The following is a 23307-nucleotide window of genomic DNA, read 5'->3' as shown; positions in this document are numbered from 1 at the left end:
AAAGGTTATGTAATTAATCACACAACATATTCCACATTTTATAATAAATGTTGTTGTTTTTCTTCTTTTACATCAGAGTTTAGGAACAGAGGTAGTAAAAGCCATGACTGGGTTTACCTTTCGATTTAGAAGTTCTATAGCCAAATATTTTATTGTTTAACTAGTATATGTGTGTTTTTCTATTTCTTTAACCTTGCTGTACTTCGTATATACCTTTCTAATCTTTGAAATTGTCTTCATTGATGTTCTTTTGCATATCTTCATTCGTGCTATTGTAACCACACTGAACATTTCAAATAATTCCATCCATCTTGTTTTCAGACAGATTTATTTTAATTTTTTTCTTTTAATAACATATATCCCTTTATTTTGACTTTTTCTTAAATTACTGTCTCCTTTCTCTTTGTCTTATTTTACTTTTCTCTGTCGTTCTTGGTTTCTCTTAATCCAATCCAAGTGACTCAGCAGTACATAGTTGTCCTAACTTCACAAGTAGTTCTTATTTTCAATAAAATTGTATTCGCTCTTGATAATACGACTAACGTGCAACTAAATTTACTTTTACAATCCCACGGCTAATACATCGAGTATCTGAATATACGATAACTAACACTGATCTAAATATTTCACTGACTTCTCAATCACTGAACTAAGTGAGAAAGAAATACTTCACTGGATGACTGGCACTCTATCCAGCTGTTTACTCGTATTGATAACTGTATTTTTATTCCTCCATATTTAACAAAGTTTCCTGATCATTAACATTCACGAACGTTCTTGGCATTCTGGGATGATTTTTATAATCTTTCTACATGTTGTGTATACTAACACCTCCCTCTTGGAAACAGATTGTTTTTTGAATGTTTGGTCAAAGATACTCCAGAACTATCTGTGTTGTCCCTAATTTTAAAGTGATAGACAAGAGAGAAGTCAACACGACCTACCAACAAATTTTAAGTTTCTTTTTAACTAGGGAATCACTATTGACTGTCACTTAATAACGACCTCACAACTGAAAGAGCAAGCATGTTAGATGAAGAGAATCGAACTCCCAATCTTCAGATTGCTAGTCTAATGCCTTAACAACCAGGCAATGTCATGCTTCTACCAAAGAAGTAAATCAAAACTTTGAAAATATAACCCACAACAATGTCAGTCATACAGCTCACAACACTAAGTAAAGATATAAATGCGACATGAGAGTTTTCCGTTTGAACATCTTAATGTCAGAAATTTAAGGACACCTGAAAATGAAAATCTGATTAAATATAAAAAAAACTATTTTAGATGCGAGCACATTCTGTATGTTACCGTACATTTTGGACACTTGACAATTATTGATTGCACATAGTACAAATACAATAACTATCGTACAAATATTGAATGACCAAAGGCTATAAGGTTAGGCAACCGGAACGTATTAAAAAAAAAAAAAGAAAAGAAAAAATAAATCCCATTTCCTTCCAGTCTGGTGGACTGTAGTCCTATCCTTCTCTCCGTGCCCCACAGCGGCATGTCTGAGAACCTACATTGCTAGAAACCTTATTTTCGTTCGTATAACTAGTAAAAATGGCTTAGATCTGAAGTATGTTAAATACAACAACAGAAGAAAAAGTTAAAACCATAGTATTGATAGAATATTAAGCGCATACTGAGAGAGAACGGAATTTTAATGTTTTATTATATCTTAAGGCAGTAATATATTATAGCTTTTCAGCATTTTGATTGCAAAGTTACAAAATGATTATGAAATCAAATGAAAACTATTTATCTTCAAAATAAAATTTTTCTTTACTTTTATCAATGTAATAAGTATAAGTGAGCATCAGAAACATTTTCATTTGAAGTGAATGTATTTTGTTTAATCGTATTTGTCACAAGATATAAGAAATAGAATTACTTTAATTTATAGCACAGCATTCTTAATTCAGTCCTTTAGGGCTCTTTCGATAATTGTGTGTAATAGTATTTCAACTGTGTTTGCAATGATCTGTTTTCAACAAAATACTTTATTGATGATGGATATGAAAGACAAAGTGTGGTTGAAATACCATATACTCTTCTTTTTATTGGAAAACCATAAAAAAAGTAAATAAAGAAGATAGAATTAAATAGAAGAATATAGAGTTAAAACATCAGAAAACTATATAATAACTAATTATGACAAATATAATTAATGATAATTATGCTTTGTCAGTTTAGATATTCACACCATAACAATAGTAAGAATATTTTGGTTTGAAAATTATTGTTTGGAGGTGTTTGGGTTATCTGGTTATCCAAATCATTTCTGGTCAGTGTTTTCATGTTCTAATCTAACAGTTTCTCATGCATCGAACAACTGCACTTGAACAGAAGACGAAATAAATGGTTACTTTAATGTTGTATTTCAATACGTACGATAGATTTAAATAACTTTAACTGGCATTTTAGGTGTTTAGTTAGATGTATTTGTAACAACTGAGCCGAATGTAAAGTGTGTACTCAACTGGCTCGTTGCGTTGTATAGGTTTAATAATATTTTTATGTTCGTATGCGTGAAAGTTAAAAATTGTCCATTTTTTATTGTGTGTTTAACACAAAACTGACATTGGCTGATTTGTGCTTTCAAAGATATCCGATATACACAAGAAATCCAAGGATTTTCTCAAGTTGCCAAAAGAAGTAAAACAGAAGTTCAGCCGAAATTTCCCTGTTATAGACGGTTATGTTAATAGAGAGAATGAACAGTAAGTTCATTAAATAATGGAAAGATTAGTCTACATTTGTGTTGGGAAATAGTTTCATAGGGTTGATTTTTAGAAGCAGTTAAGACTTGAGCTATGAGTTAAACCACAATTAAAAAATATATAGGTATGAAAAGAGGCGAAATTCTTCCGGTACTTGTTATAAGTTCATTTTTGAGTTACAAGTGAAATATAGTACAACGCTCCAGCGGTTGAAAAGACGAATATGTCTGGTGTTGGGTTTCGATGTTTACCAAATCCCTTTTGTTATACGTGAACACGTTCTGAAAAAATATTCATGAACAAGTTTTTGCTGCTTTACACTCCAAAAGTAGGTAATTATAGATTACCTATAATTATACGTCACTAACGTTATAGGCAAACAAAGATCATCTGTACGTCACTGAGTTTTTAGGAAAACATAGATTATCTGTTTATATGGTTTGTCTTCAGAGGTTTTACTAACAATGGCTGTGGAATGTTGGAACATGAATATAAAACATAACATGAATATAAAACATCTGACACTGAAAACAAACTGATCTTTAAAAAATTGGATTGCCCCTTCCCTTCCCCTTCCAGTGGTTAAATAGAAAATTCGAAGTATTACAACGTTAAAAATGAGTTTCGATACCCGTAGTATGGTCAGTATAGCAGAGATAGCCAATTGTGTAGCTTTGCGCTTAATAACCAACGGTTTTGGTACAGAGATCTCCCAATGTAAAGATATAAGGTTTCAAGTTATTTCTTGTTTTTAATTTTAAATTATTCCCTTCACCCGAATTGATAGATTATAACTTGCTTTCCTTAGAATTATAACAATTTCTTTTAATAATAATATCCATACAGATATCCGGTTTAAATAATGTTCTGATACTTAAACAAATGTTTCAAGATTTTTAGCTTTTAAAACCCAAATTTCTTGCAAATATAACAATTCCTATTAAAAAAAACAATGTAATTCATTTTTATGCCTGTAGGTATGTTTATTTCCATTTCTCAAGCTAGTTTTCAGCTTAATTCATAGTAACTCCAATGTTTTCCTTGTGTATTATTCAAAACGTGGAAAGCTGTGAAAGATAAAGATAATTTTTCTACACTTTAGCCTCCACCCAGATGTCCAGTATGAGGTAAAAGATTCTTTCGCAGTGACAAATGAAAACTCTTGTTTTCCATCTGAATAACACGCACCGGGATTGAGACAAGGATGTCATGAATATATTTCAGCCACTCTGACTTTAGCTAACCGTTTCTTGAAAGTTCTGGCAATAGCATTAGGTGGGTTAACTAATTGCGTTCCTGATCTTTGAGAAACATCCATTAAGTTTGCTGGTATCTTTGTTTTATGCACATTTTAAATCTGGATCTGTGGATCTAATTTGTCATCGCACTCTTTTGTAAAAACGTGCCCGCATTCTAGTTTCCTTTTTTGTCTTCAGTAATTATAATTATGTGCAACAGAATATTTTAAAATATTGGAACAAAAGAATTTAGTACATTTTATTATTAATAGTACCTACAGTTCTAAGTGGAGGTTTGAAATGAGAAAACAGACAAAAAGAAGTATACAGTAGATAATTGGAACTTTCAAGTTAAATACACTGAAGCAACAAATACGTTATGATCCATGAGTTTCTAATATTAAATTTTGTGTACAAGAACATCATAATATATACTAGTTGAAGAGTAGAAACTGTAGTTTTAGTACATTAATAAATAAATAGTTGTGAATTTGTTATTTGGTATATATTTACTATCGTGTTGCAACACAGAAGGGACATATTATTCTTTTTTGTTGTGCGAAATAAACTTAAAACTTTTATATTAAGATTATGTTTGACGCAAAACATGGTAGTATGGTATTTCTGCTCTATCAGTTGCGTGAACAACATCTCAGACGTTTATGAATTGAATTATATTAAGAAATTTGATATAATATAATAGTTCGTTTGTTATATTTCTTTAGAATTTAACGCAAGCTACGCCAGTAATATTTGCACCAGCTGTTTTTAATTTAGCATGAAGACTAGAGGGAAAGCAGATAGTCATCACTAACCACTCATGGCCTATACTTTTACCAACAAATATTCGGATTGACCATCACTTGTAAGCTTGTTTTTGTTTGTTTTTGGAATTTCCACAAAGCTACTCGAGGGCTATCTGTGCTAGCCGTCCCTAATTTAGCAGTGTAAGAATAGAGGGAAGGCAGCTAGTCATCACCACCCTCCACCAACTCTTGGGCTACACTTTTACCAACGAATAGTGGGATTGGTCGTCACATTATAACGCCCCCACGGCTGAAAGGGCGAGCATGTTTGGCGCGACCGGGAGTCGCAAGCCTTAACACACTTGGCCATGCAGGGCCCACTTGTAACGCCTCCACATATGAAAGAGCAAGCATGTTGGTAGAACGGGGCCAGTTCTTTTATACATAGCAAGAAATCCATAAAAACGCGGTTTTTTATATACTTTCACGTATTGGAACTCATGTTTCAAAAATCAGATTTTCAGTGTCAAGAACACATTTACTAATGAAGATCAGCTGTGTCCTAAAAGTCCTCAATTTTGGACAAATTAATTCGAAAGAACTTCATATATTCTCCCTAAGGCGCTCTTCTTGGTTGAGCTGTTGAAAGACAAAGGTTAAGTAGTAAAAACAGATGGAGGGAAGAGAAATTTTAAAACGTAGCATGAAGAAGGTCATTCTAACAAGGAATATAACACTGAAAAATGCAGGTAACACTCAGTGTAAGAAAAAATAAAATGCAAATTGAAATAAATTTTCAAGAGGGAAAAAGAGAAAATTTTACCCAAAACAGAAAAGAATGTTATCTTTATCATGATAATACAGTAGCCAAAGAGTTGGCGGTGAGTGATGATGACTAGCTACCTTCCTTATAGTCTTCCATTGCTAAATTAGGGAGGGCTAGTGCAGAGAGCCCTCGTGTAGCATTGCGTGAAATTCAAAACAAGTCAAGCCAAACATGCTCGCCCTTTAAGTCTTGTTAGCGTTATAAATTTACGATAAATCCCACTATTTCTCGGTGAAAGGGTAGCCCTAGAGTTGGGGGTGGGTGGTGATGACTAGATGCCTTCCCTGTAGTCTTACACTGCTAAATTAGGTACGGTTAGCGCAGATAGCCATTGTGAAGCTTTGCGCGAAATTCAAATACAACGACTCTTACAGATACAAAGTTGCACATGATTTGAACACATGGGATATTTGCGAAACTACTTTAAATTGTTGTGGTGTTTTACTTGAAGACTAGTATGCTACCATCAATTGTTGTGGAATTTTCTTGAACACCTATATGCTGCTGTAAATTGTTGTGGACTTTCTCTGAACACTAGTACACTCTTGTAAATTGTGTTGATCTTTATATTAATACTAGTACGCTGCTGTAAATTGTTGTTTCTTTACCTGAATTATAGTATGCTGCTGTAAGTTGTTGGGGACTTTACTTAAACACTTGTACTCTGCTTTAAATTGCTTTGGACATTGCTTGCACTACTTTATATTGTTGTGGTCTTTACTTGAACACTTGTGCACTACTGTAAATTTTTGTGACCTTTACTTGAACATTAGTATGCTACTTTAAATAGTTGTGGTGTTTACTTGAAATCCTGTATACTTCTTAAAATTGCTGTGGACTTCACTTTAATATTTGTACACTGCTTTATATTGTTGTGCACTCTACACTGCTTTAAGTTGTTCCGGACTTTACTACTTGAACACTAGTATACTGCTATAAATTGTTATGTCTTTACATGAACACAAGTATCGTGTTTTAATTGTTATGGACTTTACTTGAATACTTGTACACTTGTATAAATTGTTGTTGACTTTACTTCAACACGTGTATACTGCTGTAAGTTGTTGTGGTCTTTACGTGAACTCTAGTACACTTCTGTAAATTGTTATGGTCTTTAACACAAGTGCACTGCTGTAAATTTTTGTTTCTTTACTTGAAGACTTGTGTGCTGCTGATTTTTGTGGTCTTTCTTGAACACTGGTATGCTGCTGTAAATTGCTTTGAACATTACTTGAACACTTGTGCACATCTGTTGTTGTGGACTTTACTTGAACACTAATATGATGCTCTATATTGTTGAGGTTTTACTTCTGAAAATTGTTCTGGGCTTTACTTGAACACTTGTACAGTCCTGTAAAATTTTGCGGTTTTTTTAACATTTGTACATTGCTGTAAATTGTTGTGGATTTTCCCTGGACACTTGTGCACTGTTTGTTTGTTTTTAATTTAACGCAAAAGTGAACGAGGTCTATCTGCGCTAACGGTCCATAATTTAGCGATGTAATACTAGATGGAAGGCAGTTAGTCTTAACTACTTACCGCAAACTCTTGGGCTACTTCTTTACTGACGAAATGTGAGATTCACCGCCACATCATAACGCACCCACTGCTGAAAGGGCGAGCATGTTTTGTGCGACGGGGATTGGAACCCGCGTTCCATGGATTATGAGTCGAACGTCTTATTCCATCTTCTCATGCCTGGCCCTTGTGCATTGCAATAAGTTGTTGTAGACTTTACTTGAACATTTTACACACCTGTAATTTCTTGTGGACTTTATTTGAACACTTCTACACTGCTGAATATTGTAGTGGACTTACTTCAACGATACTACACAGCTGTAAGATGTTGGGGTGTTTATTTGAACACTTGTGCACTGCTGTAAATTGTTGTGGATTTTACTTGAACATAAGTATGCTGCTGTAAATTGGTTTTGGGCGTTACTTGAACACTATAAACTGTTGTAAATTGTAGTGGTTTTTACTTGAAAACTTGTACAATGCTCTAAATTTTTGTGGACTTTACTGGAACATTTGTACACTGCTGTAAATTAATCAAAATTTTATTTGAACACTTATGCACTGTTTGTTTGTTTTTTTGAATTTCCGACAAAAGAACACGAAAGTTATCTGCGCTAACCGTCACAAATATAGTAATGTAAGACTACAGGTTATGCAGCTACCTATCACCATCCACCGCCAACTCTTGGGCGACTCTTTTAACAAAGAATAGTGAGATTGACCCTCACATTATAACGCTGATACTGTTGATTGAAAGGACGAGCATGTTTGGTGAGACGGGGATTCGAAACCGCGTTCCTCAGATTACGAGTCAAACACCTTAGCCCATCTGGCCAGACCGGGCCCTTGTGCACTGTGGTACGTTGTTGTGGTCTTTACTTGAACACTTGTACATTGCTGTAAGTTGTTGTGGACTTTATTTGAACACTTTTATACTGCTGTATATTGTTGTGGCCATTGCTTAAAAACGTCTACACTGATGTATATTGTTGTGGTGTTCACTTAAAATGTGGTACACTGCTATAAATTGTTTTGGACATTGGTTCAACTCTTGTTCACTGATGTATATTGTTGTAGTTTTTACTTGAACAGGGGTATAGTGCTAGAAATTGTTTTGGACATTACTTGAACACTTGAATCTGCTGTAAATTATTGTGGCCTGCAGTTGAAGACTACTATGCTGCTGCGTATTGTTGTGGAGTTGAATTTAACACTTATATGCTGTTGTATATTGTTGCGGTCTTCACATGAACACTAGTATGCAGCTCCAAATTGTTGTGGTTTTTACTTGAACACTTGTATGCATCTGGAAATGTAAATATAAGCTATATATTAACACGGATAAAGTCACGAAGAATCCGTAAAAATATAACGTTACTTTTTTATTATTCATTTATTATTATTACCATTATAGGTTCCATTGCATTTCTCTCTCTTTCACAGTTTTTAACAGCTGCTACTAGATCTAAAAAATATTTCTAAGTAAAGTATAGTTTCTTCCTCTGCTCTCGTCTTATGATTGGTTATTATTATGGCTGATGTGGTTGTCAAGGCTTTGACTAATAACTGGGATTAAGGTCTAAAAGGAAAACAAATAAATTGTTTATAGCTTGCCCCATGATACATGAACTAGTGTTCCGTTGAAATGGTACGGTGTAGGAACACGTCAATACAGTGTTTTCGTCTCACTGACAGGCTACACCAATGTTAGTAAATGAAACCACAGCCATATCAACTTACACAGAAGTTGGCGCATTCCAAAACGAGAGGTGAAGTCGATCCTCCTTTTTCTCAAGGTTTGCGAAAAGTCAGAGCTTTCGAAATGTATTGATTCTCACTTTATATTGATTTCACTACCCGTATAACCTTACCTTGTTATTTCCTCTTTTGTATTTTAATTATCATGACTCCAGAAGATCAAAAGCAATTTCAGATATTAGGCCACAATCATATTAATTACTACGTGGCCTTGTTCACATGTCATCGCATGTAAAAAAACCAATGACATTGCACAGTAAACAATAATTACAAAATGTTTATTAACGTAATGTTTATTGAGAACATGTAAGCTACTGGTACATTTCGGTTGTTTCATCCATTAAGCCAATCTAAAACTATTAAATGAAAAAAAATAAAGCTAGCCGTTATAATTTATGTATTTATCAAGCTTTCTTTTAAACTCACTCAAATTTACTGTTTTCGAAATATTTAAAGTTAACCTATTCCACAGGGCAACCACCCTGTTAGAAAAATAAAATTGTCTTCAGCTGAGACTGCTTCTACCTTGTCTAAATCTATATTTGTATACCCTAGTGAGTCTAGTTCTATAATTATCGATGTTAGGTATGAAAAATATGATGCATCAACATTAATTTATTGGCCATTCCTTCACTTATATTACTGTTGTAAGTCATAAACAGCAGTGATCCTAACACTAACCCCTGAGGTACCCTACTTGTGATATTAATTTAGTTTTAGTAAACACCATTTATAACAACCCTCTGTTTTCATTCATCAAGCCACTCTTCTATCTAAACTGCATTGTCCCACCAGAGGTATCGAAACACAGTTTCTAGCGTCCGCAGACATGCCGCTGTGCCACAAGAAGGCTCTACAAAACTTTGTTGTTTTTTTTTTTAATTTCGCGCAAAGCTACACGAGGGCTATCTGCACTAACCGTCCTTAATTTTGCAGTGTAAGACTAGAGGGAAAGCAGCTAGTCATCACCACCCACGGCTAACTCTTGAGCTACTCTTTTACCAACGAATAGTGGGATTGACCGAAACATTATAACGCTCCCACGGCTGAAAGGATGAGCATGTTTGGTGCGACGGAGATACGAACCCCGTATCCTTCGGATAACGAGTCGAACACCTTAACCCACCTGGCTGTGCCGGGCCCCCTACTGAACTGATCCCACAAGTCCAGCCAGCTAACCTTCAAATCTTTACATATTAATTTAAGCCTAGATTTATTCCTAGTGATCTATTCAAAATTTCATATTCACAGTTATTATTTTGCCCATTATCTTTAAATGATTTTATCATCCCCTTGAACTTACCAATGAGTTCATCTGACTTACTCTTCCCTGCATAGTTAGCCCTTACGTGTACAACCACGACTCCAAGTCTTGTGAATAAACTTTTGATAACCTTTCAAAGCGCCATCATCTTTGAAATATTCTATCTAAATATTTATATGTTTAATTTCGATATTTTAGTAGCTTTTCTACTGATTTTCAGTCACCCTAGTTTAAAACAATACATTAAATACATAATTCTGTAACGAAAGTTGAAATATATATATATAAACATATATTTCAAAGTAAACATGTTATAAGAGTTAATATTTAGTATGATTTATATTAACTCATTGAGATGTGTCTAAATAATCCCATATATCAACTTTGCTGCCTTATAACTATATAATTTACGTCTTCTACCCGCTTTATTTAGACGTCTCCATAAAATCTAAACACAAACAAAATTGTTGCTTGAGAGAAACGTTTTGAATACTGATGTACACATTAAATATCGATATAACATCTGCTCGAATCAACCAAATACATTGGTTTCTATTTTTTCATAAATCAAACCAAAACTTTTACAAACTCTCAGATAAATAAGTCTTATTTGCACAGCAATACAAAAAAAAGGTCTTTGGATTGACCAATTACGATAGTGCTCTTGTGTTGTGTAATCTGGAATTGATAGATACCGTATTATTTGGAAGGAAATCAAAGCACGAGGAAAGCGACGAAATTAAATGTATTACTGCCCTCTAACTTGAGAAACTGTTACTAGAGATAAGTCAATCACCTCTTTGAAGCAGTTACAATCGACAATTTCGAGATTAAATTGACTTAGGGAGTCAATAATGTGACACTAGCCAGTGAGCAACCTAATAGTAACACAGTCTAGAGATAAGCGAAAAGCTCGAACTGGTAATAAACGTGTTTGTTAATAATGGAAAACATTCGCATTATTGATATGCAAGAAATCGGTAAGTGAACAATTTGTTTGTAAATATCCTGTAATAGTAACGAATATGTCATGTTACCTTCACAATAAATTATATTATTAGTTACTGGTCCAGGAGAGATTTTTTTGTAAGAAGTGCGAATGATACTATTTTAATTACTCATTCTCTCTTGTCCGCCCTTGTTTAGTGTTTACGACGTTTTTTAATCGGAATTGTGTGTTCTCTTATAGCAAAGCCACATTAGGCTACATGCTGAGTCCACCGAAGGGAATCGAAACCCTAATTTTAGTGTTGTAAATCCGCAGACTTACCGCTGTACTAGAGGGGGACCCTTAGTTATAATAAGACACGATAACGTTTAATATTTTATTAAAATTTAATTGAAACTCAATGTATTGTATGGCCTTTGAAGTGAATTCTTTTTTCCACTTTTTTTATTTAACAAATCAATGTTTACACTTGTAGGTGTGCAGATACAAGGATTATCAAGTAATGATGCATTTCGAAGAGTTGCATTAGAAGTTCATCGCGCTTTGTTTGAATGTTGTTTTTATACATTAAAAACCACGAGATTTCTGAAAATCTGATACATTGTAAAATCGTATTTTTTAACCGTATGCAATTGAATAAACTTTAAAATATTGTTTATTGTTATTATTAACAAAGTTTCGATATTGTTTTTGATGCGCAAAAATCTGATCAATTTAGTCAGTGAATATAAGATATATTATTAGTCGTAATAATCGGGGCAAACGATTGTAGGTGTAGAACCAGTGTCAATCAACACAACAAAGACTTTTTCAGTAATAAGCGCATGGTCTGGTGGAGGATTACCTTCGAATAATGAATTTCTTAAATAATTTGGAACAAATGGAAGATTCGTGGCCCGATACTTACAGGTAATTTCTATCGTTTTAATGTGTTGTTAGCTCTTTGTGGTTCCTTTGATTTTTTTGGCTGCAACACACGTCCTTAGAGTATTGCATACTTGTTATATTTATACACTGCTGGTCAAAATCTTAAGGCCAATGAACATAAAGAAAAAATATGCATTTTGCGTTGTTAGACTCAACCACTTATTTGAGTATAGCTTTGAAAGATGAGAATGAAATAAGGGAAAATAAAATTAAAAAACCTTTTCAACATTTAATATAAAATGCGAACACTATGAAGTAGCCTAAATATTAGCTGGTGAAAAGTTTAAAACCACACTGAAACGAATCGTAAATCGGTAAACACGTAACGAAATTTAGTCATTTGTGTTTAAGCATTAGCGTTGTCAACATCTCCCACTGACATCTCCTGTGTTACATTGGGTAAAAACATGAACGTGGCAGAATTGTCGAGCTGCAAAAGCAAGGTCTCTCTCAACGTGCCATCGCCGTTGAGATTGGACGGAGTAAAACTGCTGTTGCAAATTTCTTAAAAGACCCTGAAGGATACGGAAAGAGAATTACAAGTGGTCGGCTAAAGAAAATTTTGCCGGCGTTGAGTACGAGGATTTGACGAGTTATCCGGCAAGACACCAGCCGACCGTCAAACCAGATTAAGGCCCTTACGGACGCAGAATTCAACTCAAAAACAATAAAAGACGGCATCTACGAGAGAGAGGCTTTAAAAACCGTAATCGTCTTCAAAGACCACGCCTCCTTCCACAGCTCGGATAAACTTTGCTGAGAAGCACTAACATTTGTACGTAGAAAACGAAGAAGGTTTTGTTCTCTGATGAGAAAAATTTTAACCTGGATGGTCCATTTTATATCAAATGCGGGGACTCTTTGTACCTGACAGAAAAAACGTTCAATTCATCCACTCCACAATTACTGATTGCGCATAATACAATTACCATAACTATGGTACGTCTGCAAAAAGGGTTCAATGCAGTAGAATAAATAAAAATAACCTATCTTATCTTTCCTTCCAAACTGGCGTGTGCTCTAACCTTAGCCTCTCATTCGTAACGTTAGTATAATTTTCTGCAGTGTAGATAGTAAATAAAGATGGCTTAGATTTCGAGTATGTTAATCACGTATAAACACACATTGAGATAGGACAAACTTTTATTATTTCTTTAAGTACTAATATATTATAGCTCTTTTCTTAGTATTTTAATTGATATTTCTCGAATGTTTGTGAAATAAAACAAAAACATTTATTCTCAATAATTAAAGGGAAGATATTATTTCGTAATTGTGACAAGTGTTAACGGACATAAGAAGCTTTCTCATTTTAAGTGTGTGTGTGCTTTGATTAATTGTATTGGTCTTACTATATTAGTATTAGTCTTACTATGGGTTTTAAAACAAAATTCGATCTTCTTTCCTTTAGAGGTTTTCAAAAATTGTATGTAATAACCTTTTAACACTATTGTGTCCATAATATTCTGTATTTAATGACATACCTAGCGTGTGAAATACTTTACACTTTTCCTTTCATTGGAAAATCCTAAAAATACCAAATGAAAATATAAAACAGTTAAAACATAAGAAACCTATATTATAACGACCTATCACAAAGATAATTAATTACAATTATGCTTTGTCAGCTTAAATATTCGCACCTAAACAATAGTAAGAATATTTTGTTTTGAACTATATTGTTTGGTGGGGTCGAGGTCGCGTGGTTATCCAAATAATTTCTAATCAATGTTTTCATGTTCTAATGTAACAGTCTCTGATGCACCGAACAACTGTACTAAACTAGAAGATGAAATAAATGTTTACTTTAATGTTGTATTTTAATATTTACGAAAGATTTAGATAACTTTAACTGGCGTTTTAGGTGTTTAGTTAGATGTATCTGTCACAACTGACCCTAATGTAAAGTGTGTACTCAACTGGCTCGTTGCGTTGTATCGATTTGTATACGTTTTATTATATTTTTTAAGTTTGTGTGCGTGAAAGATAAAAACTGTCCATTTTTTGTGTGTTTAACACAAAACTAACATTGGCTGATTTGTGCTTTCAAAGATATCCGATATACACAAGAAATCCAAGGATTTTCTCAAGTTGCCAAAAGAAGTTCGAGCCCGAGTCGCGCCAAAGATGCTCGCCCTCCCAGCCGTGGAGGCGTTATAATGTGACGGTCAATCCCACTATTTGTTGGTAAAAGAGTAGCCCAAGAGTTGGCGGTGGGTGTTGATGACTAGCTGCCTTCCCTCTAGTCTTACACTGCTAAATTAGGGACGGCTAGCACAGATAGCCCTCGAGTAGCTTTGTGCGAAATTCCAAAACAAACAAGCCAAAAGAAGTAAAACAGAAGTTCAGCCGAAATTTCCCTGTTACAGACGGTTATGTTAATGGAGAGAATGAACAATAATTTCACTAAATAATGACAAGATTAGTCTACATTTGTGATGGGAAATAGTTTCATAGGCTTGATTATTAGAAGAAATTAAGACGCGAGCTACGAGCTAAACCACAATTAAAAAAAATATATCGGTATAAAATAAGGTGAAATACTTCCGGTACTTGATATGGGTTCGTTACAGAGGAATCAGCGATAAGTCTGAAAGCTTATAACGCTAAATCCGAATTTTGATATCTTAGCTGAACGCAAGTCGAACAGCCTATTTTGTAGCTCTTTGCTCAACAATGAACAAACTAACACATCAGCGTAACATGTTTAATTTGACGATACTTAAAGATCCGATGCAAAATAAAATTTGTTTAGAAATTAAGCCCAAAGCTACACAATGGGTCATCTGCCTCTGCCTACCAAGGGTTTCGAAATCCGGTTTCTAGCGTGTAAGTTCGCAGGCATACCGCTGTGCCATTGTGGTGACAGGCGTAAAATAAACCAACAACAGACAATACTTTATAGTCTGAAGTTTTAAGTCTTAAAAATAACAGAAATTTAGCAGTTAACTTTACGTTCACTTAAACACAAAGGTACAACTTGCACTTGTTTTACACTACAACCTCTATACGTCTATTTCGGTTCTTTGGAATAATTCTCTTCTCATTTTCGTAGAACTAAATTGGTCCTTTCCACACAACTGAAGTGTCATCAATCACAATCTGTTCCAACAATTAACTCTTCCTCGTCATATCTATTTTTTTTTTATTTTTCTAAGCGTGAAACAAAATATTACATTTTTTCTGTTAACCCTATCACAAACTAAAAAACAACAACTAAATGGTTCTATGCAGTTACAACTGCAGATGGCAATAAAACAACAAAAACAACCTGATATATAATATGTATCGTGTTTTGCGCGTGACATAAGAAGTGCAGATTTATTTTATATTAATACCATAACGAAATTGTTGTAAGTAGGGCATGAGGTTCTCATTTAGTAGTTGGTTCATTTTCAGGTCCCCAGTCTTGACTAATAAGATTCAAAAAATAAATAGATATTTAACATTCAGCTTGTTTGCTTTTAAACCTTTATTTCAGCAGCTGTTTACAACTTTATACTATTTTCTTAATTCTTTGTTATGTCATCATCATAATGCGGCGTTTTATAAATCTAAATGTATATAAACATACATCATCTGTAAATCCACAACCTTCCTTGCGTGTTTTTGAAAATATAGACAACTGTAGTAGATAAGTATAATTTCTGTACACGTTAGCCTTCATCCAGATGTCGACTATGAAGTCAAAGATGCTATTGCAGTGACAAATGAAAACTCTTGTTTTCCACATGAAGAACACGCACCGTGATTGAGACAGACATGTCTTGAATGTATTTCAGCGATTCTGACTTTATCTAACCGTTTCCTAAAGGTTATGGCAATAGAATTAGGCGAGTTATGTACATTTTAAAAGCATTCTTCTCTGACCTGGATCAGTGGATACAATTTGTCATCGTACTTGTCCACATCATAGGTTTTTTTTTCAGTAATTATAATTATGTGCAACAAAATAATTGAGTACATTTTATTATTCTTGTCGTTATATTTTAATGTAGTAAAAAGTTCCCTATTTGCACATTTATTACACATTAAATACAGGTGTAGATGATGATTTTTTCTTTAAACGTGACAAGAAGATAAAAATGAATCCTTTCGAATGATGTATTTTCCTCCTGTAAGAGATATCAAAGATTCTAATGTTGCTCGTTTTGGAGAACATACAGATTTTGGAACCATATCTTTCGTCTTCCAAGACGATTCTGGGGGAATGGAGGTGAGGACACTGTGAAAAATTATACAAAATAAACATTTTTGTTATGATTTTATAATTTTGTTTCTTTTATGTTGAAGTTGATGAATCATGAAACCAAAACGGTTTTACCTAATATTGCATTCTTAAATCGAAATGCAGGTCAGGTTAGGGCCGCTCCATAAGAAATGGTCCACACTTATCGAGAATTCATCCAGTTAAACTTTTTAAAGTGTGTCATAACGACCCAACTGAAAATATCTAAACTATGAAAATAAACATTCCTTAGAATCAGATGGTCAAGAGTAGACAAAAATAATTAACCTTTTTTAAAACATAACTGTTCAATTCAATGTACTTTTACTTGAAAGATATTACCCGAAAAGGCTTATCGTTAATTATCTTTCCTTGCTAATCCACCAGACAAAGTCATTGTAAGGATATCTTTTGGCACAAAATTGGGAGGAGACAATAAACCTGAGAGTAATGGCCACTTATAACAAACAATTACTTCTGCGCTACTCTGCCCCTCCGATGTATCAGAGACCAGGTTAAGGGCTATAAAAGCTGAAATTCAAAGTTGCAGTTAGTCGTAGGTTGAATATTTAAATTTTTTAAGAATTAGTTTACCAATACTGTCATGATAGAGATCTCCTTAACGTTTAAAACTTTTACTATTTCCTAGCTGAAAACTAAGTCAAGAGAATGGATCCAGGTCACTCCAATAAAGGGCACTGTTATTCTTCTTGTTGCAGACTTGCTGTCCATCTGGAGTAATGGACTATATCCAGCAACAGTGAGTAGATAATGTTTGGTAAGCTTTAGTAAAATATCAAACACCAAAAAAATGGGCAACCTCTGATTGAGGCATGTTTCCATTAATTTTGTTTTTCGTTGTGTGACTTTGAAATGTGTTTTGGAAATTTTATTACTTTTGTGATTTAAGAATTTGTTTTTACAAAAAAACATGTCCTCATCTAATATACTATCAAAGGATTATAGAAATTGAAAGTTCGCGTTCTCTGAACAAATTAATTACTGTTAGACATATTGGTTCTTATGTGTTTGTTCATTTTTGAATTTCGCACAAAGCTACGCGAGAGCTATCTGCGCTAGTCGTTCCTAATTTAGGAGTGTAAGACTAGATTAAAGGCAGCTTGTCATCACCACCCACCGCCAGTTCTTGGGCTATTCTTTTACTAAAGAATAGTGGGATTGATCGTCACATTATAACGCCCCCACGGCTCAATGGGGAACATGTTAGGTGTGATAGGGATTTGATCCTCGGATTACGAATCGAGCACATTAACCATCTGGCCATACCGCGCCTGTTCTAATGTGATTTTTGATTAGTTTTAGCTTGCTAAATCTCCTTTTACAATCTGCTCTGCTAACTGGAATAGTTATTGCTATCATTATAATCTTGTAAAGTTCAGAAAAAGCCGGAATTACAGGTTTTAAACCTCCTTGACTGCTCCAAACATTTGTATGTCTTCAAATTTCAACCTATAATGAGCTGTAGTAGGTTTAATAGTCAATATCGATGAATTATTTCTTCGGATTTTGGGGTCAGTTGCCGAAAGGGAATGAAATTTTGTTATTTTCCATGCTAAATCGTTTGTTTAGTTCTCCAATAAAACTCAACGGCTGCAGATAAGGTAGCTGATTTTGTATCGTATGGCGTCTGTCTTACCAAATGTGGTTAGAACTACAAACTAGAGCTTTGTAACTGACGCCGATTACCACATTTCAAGTAGTATGTGCATGTGCTTTCTTATAGCAAAGTCCCTTCTGGCTATCTTCTGTGCCCACGGAAGGAATCTGAACCCCTTATTCTATAATTGTAAATTTGAAGACTTACTGCTGTCCCACTGGGGGATTTCTGGTAGCAATGTCACCAGAGCATTGAAAATAATGGGCTGTTTTGTCATCACATCTATAGGTTTGCAACTCTGCTAGAAGATTTCCAACGAGATCTGCTGCTTTTAAATAATCTAACTTGGAACTCTTCAGCATATCTGACACTTTTTTTACTTCACGTAAGCACACAGTACACGAATGTCAAGTTGCGACAAACATTGAGGTACGATTTGTCTCTTTTTCTGTTCCACCACAAAATATTGTCGCTCACGACGGTGTTGCCATCATGTCCTTCACCAACTAGATCTTTGACACGAACTCCTTGTTTTTAACCTATTAGCATATAGGGTAAACGATTTGCATCAAATTTATCATCGACTTCTAATCAACTTCTATCTGAACTTCCGAATCATTAAAATGCCTTAGTACCAAATGCGAGTAAAGCACTTGTTAGTTGTGCACGTCTACAAACTACACTGGTCTTGAGCTCCTTCACTGTCTTTATCAAGCCCATATGATGGTGATGTTGTTTGATGAAGCAGAAACTTGGATAAAAATGATTCACCTTCTACTTGGCCCTCATTTTAAGATACATTTATCCAAATTTTTATGTTGCGTAAATTCATCTTACCCCTGATGAGGTCGAAAGACGACGTGAAAGAAGTTCCTTTATCTATTTTGTTGCTTCTGACAAGAATGTCAAAGTGGAGCCACTCCATAGCACGATTCCATTAAATTCTTCAAAATATATTACTGAAAGTTACTTTGTTATATTCAAATAACGAACTTTTGCTTCCAACTCTGATTTATTACCAAGGTTAAAATGGATATAAAAAAACATCAATTCAGACCTATGTATGACTTCTAAAAGGCCGAAAACCTTTCAACACTTCAACGTTCCCAATCAGGAGTTGGAGAAATGACGAAGTCTACCTTTCTAACTGTCATGTGATCTGCATGTAGGTTCACTATTTAAACTGCTGCTAACCTTCAGAAAATTTGTGACAAATAATAAACTAATAAGAGTTCCAGATGCTTGTATGAAATGAATGGACATAACCTCAATCCTGTGCACTGAAGATTGCTATCCAAATATGTACTCCAAGATAAAATATGGCAGTGATATTTCATGATGGTCCTTGCAAGTGATAAAATTACTAGGAAGAACAACAAACACAGAACCAATGTTTATTGGTTAATTTGTGTAACTTCAGTTTCACTGAGGAGTGATTTAATAGACAAGGAATTCTGTTCACGATCATACAAAATGTTATCCATCCATCCCATACAATAATTAATAAATACTTCGTATGTGGTAGGTTATAACAAGCTTATGATTTTCTTTGCAGAAACCTCCCAGTCAACCTCTCCCAACAACCCTCATGGCTTAAGAATGTGCAGTATATTTCAAACAGTTGATGATCTAATCAAGTTCCATGCTGTTCCACTTAATACTGGTTCCCTTGCTGCCTGCACTGGAAATTAAGAAAACAAATCAACTCCTGAATGAATTTTTGAATATAACAAGACTAGTCTTTTTTTAATATCTAAAACAGACTAGAAGGTAAAGTGATACACAAATGCAATTTTTATATAATTCAGAGAAAAAAACTCTCACATGGTGCAGTAAATTACCTACCTTACTTTATGAATGTAAATTTCTTTTGCCTTGTGTTATGTAAATCAAAAGTTCCAGATCACAGTTGCAAAAAGCATGTTTTAAACATGTACATTGACTTCTATGCACAAAGCACAGTGGACATAATTACAGCAAAGTCACATAAAAAAGAAAAGCTGAAACTATACGAAACTTTGCTGGAAATCTCTCACGAATGTAACTAAAATTCTAATAAAGGTCTGAAACAGTAGTGTAGTATACTAAAAAGACGGCTGTGAAACCTTACAGACATGAATAAATAGTAAGAAAAACATTTCCGATAGAAATTGATAAGGAAAAAAAAAACCTTTGAAAAACTTCATATTTTAGGTTAACCTCAATGGGTGAGAAGATGACTTCAATATGAGAAACATCAAATAAGAAATGTAATTTAAATCAGAATTCCAACCATTTTCTTAAACGTCCACTATTTCTATCATACTAATTCTGAGATTCTTTAATAAAGGTTTTTGAAATTATAATGCATATATAGAAAAAAATACCATTATTAATTAACAAAAATTTTAGCTGTTAAAGTTACATTTTTCATTGACCTAATCTTAAGAAAATCGACACTTTCTGCAGCAATGGAGACATTAGAAAATACACAACTTCTATGATAAAAAGTCTAATCAACATAAAACAACACCATAATATAAAAATGGGGAAATTTATGAACCATAATACTGGCAACAGCAATACTTGGTGTACCAAGGCATGACTGATAGTTTAAATCTTTCCATTGGACATCTTAAAAGAGCCATACTATTTTACTTTTGGTAAAAAACATTACAAGTTATCAAAGTCACACATGTAACAACATTAGCTTGTCAATCACACACATTCAATATGGTGCTAAGTGAACTAATTTTGGTTATCAACCATATACTCAAAGAATGACATGCACAATTAATATTAAACTGCTGCTAACCTTCAGAAAATTTGTGACAAACAATAAACTAATAATAATAAGAGTTCCAGATACCATACATGAATGTAACTGTACTTTAATAAAAACATGGTCCACATTTAGCCAACTGTGTGGCAACTGTAAACTTCATCTCATATAATAAAACAAAAATGCTGTTGCCAGATGAAGGGAAATCAGTTACCCCACCAATCAGTACTAGATCTATAAGTTCCTCGATTAAAAGTGCTGACAATGTGATTGGGTCCACAGCAAGGAGATGGAAAGCCCTTGATTACCAACTTTCATGCTCCTTCTCCTTGTGGATTGTGAATGTTAAATAGAATGAAATCTCGACCACCAAAGTCACCAGGCCTATATCTAATACAACGAAATAATCCTTACTAACTCACGAGCACTGCATGAAACAATTCTTATATGATTTTTTCTTGTTTAAAAAAATGTACTATTGATGGGGATTTGCTCCATGATAACAAATTTTAAACATTTTAAAATTATGGCTTATTCTCCCATTTCTTTTAATGAGAAGTTTAGTTCATAGTTGAAGTATTTTTAAACTTTTATAAGAACTACAGCCATATTTTCAGATTAAATTTCCTCATTGAAAATAAATAGATGTTCAAAACAAAAATGTTAGAAAGTGACAAAATAACAAATCATAAAACCTTTTTGAGTTAAATATTGTTGAAATAAATAAAATCAATTTCTCATCAAACTTTGAGTACTTGCTATCTGAAATGTGTTCTGCAGTTCTAATTGGAATGAGATAAAAGACTTGCAGTTCCTTCTATAAAAGGTCACACTAATTATCATAAACAGTTCAAAATATGAACTCTTTACTTATTACTTCAAAAATGTAGATGTTTATTCCAACATTCTTCCTTTATTTGTCATACGTAAAACATATCTTAGCATGCCTAAAATTATCAAGCTCTGTAAACACAAGAGCAATAAATTACAATTTTCAGATTTTTTTCAATAACTGCAAGCATTTTTTAAAAATAGTATCACTTTTTCTTAGATGATGAAATCTTCTAAAAGCTTCAGACAACTGAATTAACATATTCATTACCTGTGAATGCACATGTGCATCAGCAAAAGCATTTAGGCAAATGCATGTTATTAGGTACAGCATGCATTAAAAGCAGTTCTGCTATATAAGCTCTGGGGTGGGAGTCTTCACCTCCTACCAATTTCATTTGATTGTAAATTTCATATATTCTGTGTTTGACTTCTATAAAATGGATTAAGGGTCATTCCATGTCAAATAATCCAGGGGGCTGCAGGTGACCCCCACAGAATGTCTTGAAAAAATTCACATGTGCTCATCTACCCATATAATGAAAAATTGCCAAAGATTAGGTCAATATCTCTTATAGTATGTTTCAGCTGCATGCAACTTATGATTTAGCTAAAAATAGCCCTACTTCAGGCCACAGTTTGACCATGTCATCAGTTATTCAGCCTTTTCAAATTTTTACCATATATTCTTACATCTCTGAATACGATCTACAAACACAAATTAGGATGGTGTTCAACTTACTTTTTGAGGTATAATTTTTTAAAGTGTCCTCTGACCATACGTTGTTTAGTTAAAATAAAATATTCAGTTCAGGTGTGTTACTGTGTGCAAATATGTCCATAGATTATCCATATATTTTTAGCTAAATCATAAAAAGTTATATGCAACTACGTTTTTTTACAGGAGATCTAATAGTTGTTGTTGTTGTTTTGAATTAAGCACAAAGTTACACAATGGGCTATCTGTGCTCTGCCCACCATGGGTATCCAAACCCGGTTTTTAGCATTGTAAGTCTGCAGACATACCGCTGAGCCACTGGGGGGCAGAGATCTAATAGACTTTTAATTACAATAATTGCTGATTTATCAATTGATATGTTATAGGAAATTTGAAAACAAAATTCAGCTTTGTATCATATTAAGTCTTAGAGCTATGGCTTATTAAATATATCAATGTTTTTTTTTATAATTTTGGGTTTTCAGGTGATTTACAGCCTCACTATGAAAATCCTAAGAGAGATAAACTTGGTTTAAGACCATGTTTGAATTCTGTGAGATTAATTCCGTCAGTGTAGCAAATTTCAGCCTTCTACCACCATTACTCTTGCAGCTTTAAGCAGCCAAATTTGCCCAAAAATGAATTTGCCAAAAATAAAAAAAAAATTAATTAAATTTTACAGGGCTGTAAATCAGAAACTATTAGAGATATTGATCTAATCTTTGGCAATTTTTCATTACATGGGTAGATGAGCACATGTGAATTTTCCAAAATCTGGATGATTTGACATGGAAAGACCCTAAACACAGTGCTCCTTCAAAACTTGATATAAAAGAATTTAGAGCCCTACAGAAACGTATATGTGATGAGATAAAAAATAGATAAAACATCTGCTTCATGGTACATATTTTAATTGAATAAGCATGTTTGCTCAAATAACCTATCTAGTTATTTTTCGTTATTAAAATGCTCCTAAACAGAATGATAAATCAACGGTGCCTGTTATAAACATGAAATTTGATAAGAATGTACATGTATACAGATAGAATAAATTTGTTACATATGGTAACATTTCTATAGTTTTTTTGAAGTGCTCCTACCACACAAGTTTGTGGTATTTGTTTTTAAACATAGAGGTCAAACAAACCTATTGAACTTTAGCTGCGAACATTACCTCCATATTTATGGGAATTTGA

The 23307-nt window shown here is 33.8% G+C and overlaps 1 protein-coding gene across 3 annotated transcripts; it reads left to right on the top strand.

The window, feature by feature from the left end:
• The first annotated feature begins 10794 nt into the window (after positions 1-10794).
• On the top strand, positions 10795-23264 carry LOC143243999 (uncharacterized). Of its 3 annotated transcripts, none has more exons than XR_013024859.1 (3): positions 10795-11059; positions 16833-16961; positions 19357-23261. XR_013024859.1 is itself a non-coding variant. In XM_076487933.1 (3 exons), the coding sequence occupies exons 1-2, from the start codon at positions 16055-16057 to the stop codon at positions 16953-16955; spliced, it is 240 nt and encodes a 79-aa protein (XP_076344048.1). In that variant the 5' UTR covers positions 16034-16054; the 3' UTR covers positions 16956-16961; positions 19357-23264. The 3 variants fall into 3 exon arrangements, 2 of the variants coding, with proteins under 2 accessions (XP_076344048.1, XP_076344047.1); XM_076487933.1 differs by lacking the exon at positions 10795-11059 and adding an exon at positions 16034-16171 and having other exon boundaries at positions 19357-23264; XM_076487932.1 differs by lacking the exon at positions 10795-11059 and adding an exon at positions 16034-16171 and having other exon boundaries at positions 16833-16943; positions 19357-23256.
• The last annotated feature ends 43 nt before the right edge of the window (positions 23265-23307 follow it).

Source organism: Tachypleus tridentatus, chromosome 2, assembly GCF_004210375.1.
Source record: "Tachypleus tridentatus isolate NWPU-2018 chromosome 2, ASM421037v1, whole genome shotgun sequence".
In the NCBI taxonomy this organism is placed as follows: Eukaryota; Metazoa; Arthropoda; class Merostomata; order Xiphosura; family Limulidae; genus Tachypleus; species Tachypleus tridentatus.
The sequence above is the reverse complement of the archived record's forward strand: the minus strand, read 5'-3'. Positions and strand labels throughout refer to the sequence as shown.

Bases quoted from the DNA above. Each gene is read 5' to 3' on its own strand.
- LOC143243999 (XM_076487932.1), top strand. From the start codon at position 16,055: ATGATGTATTTTCCTCCTGTAAGAGATATCAAAGATTCTAATGTTGCT. The intron at 16,172-16,832 runs GTGAGGACACTG...ACTATTTCCTAG, and splicing joins ACGATTCTGGGGGAATGGAG to CTGAAAACTAAGTCAAGAGA. The intron at 16,944-19,356 runs GTGAGTAGATAA...TTTTCTTTGCAG, and splicing joins ATGGACTATATCCAGCAACA to AAACCTCCCAGTCAACCTCT.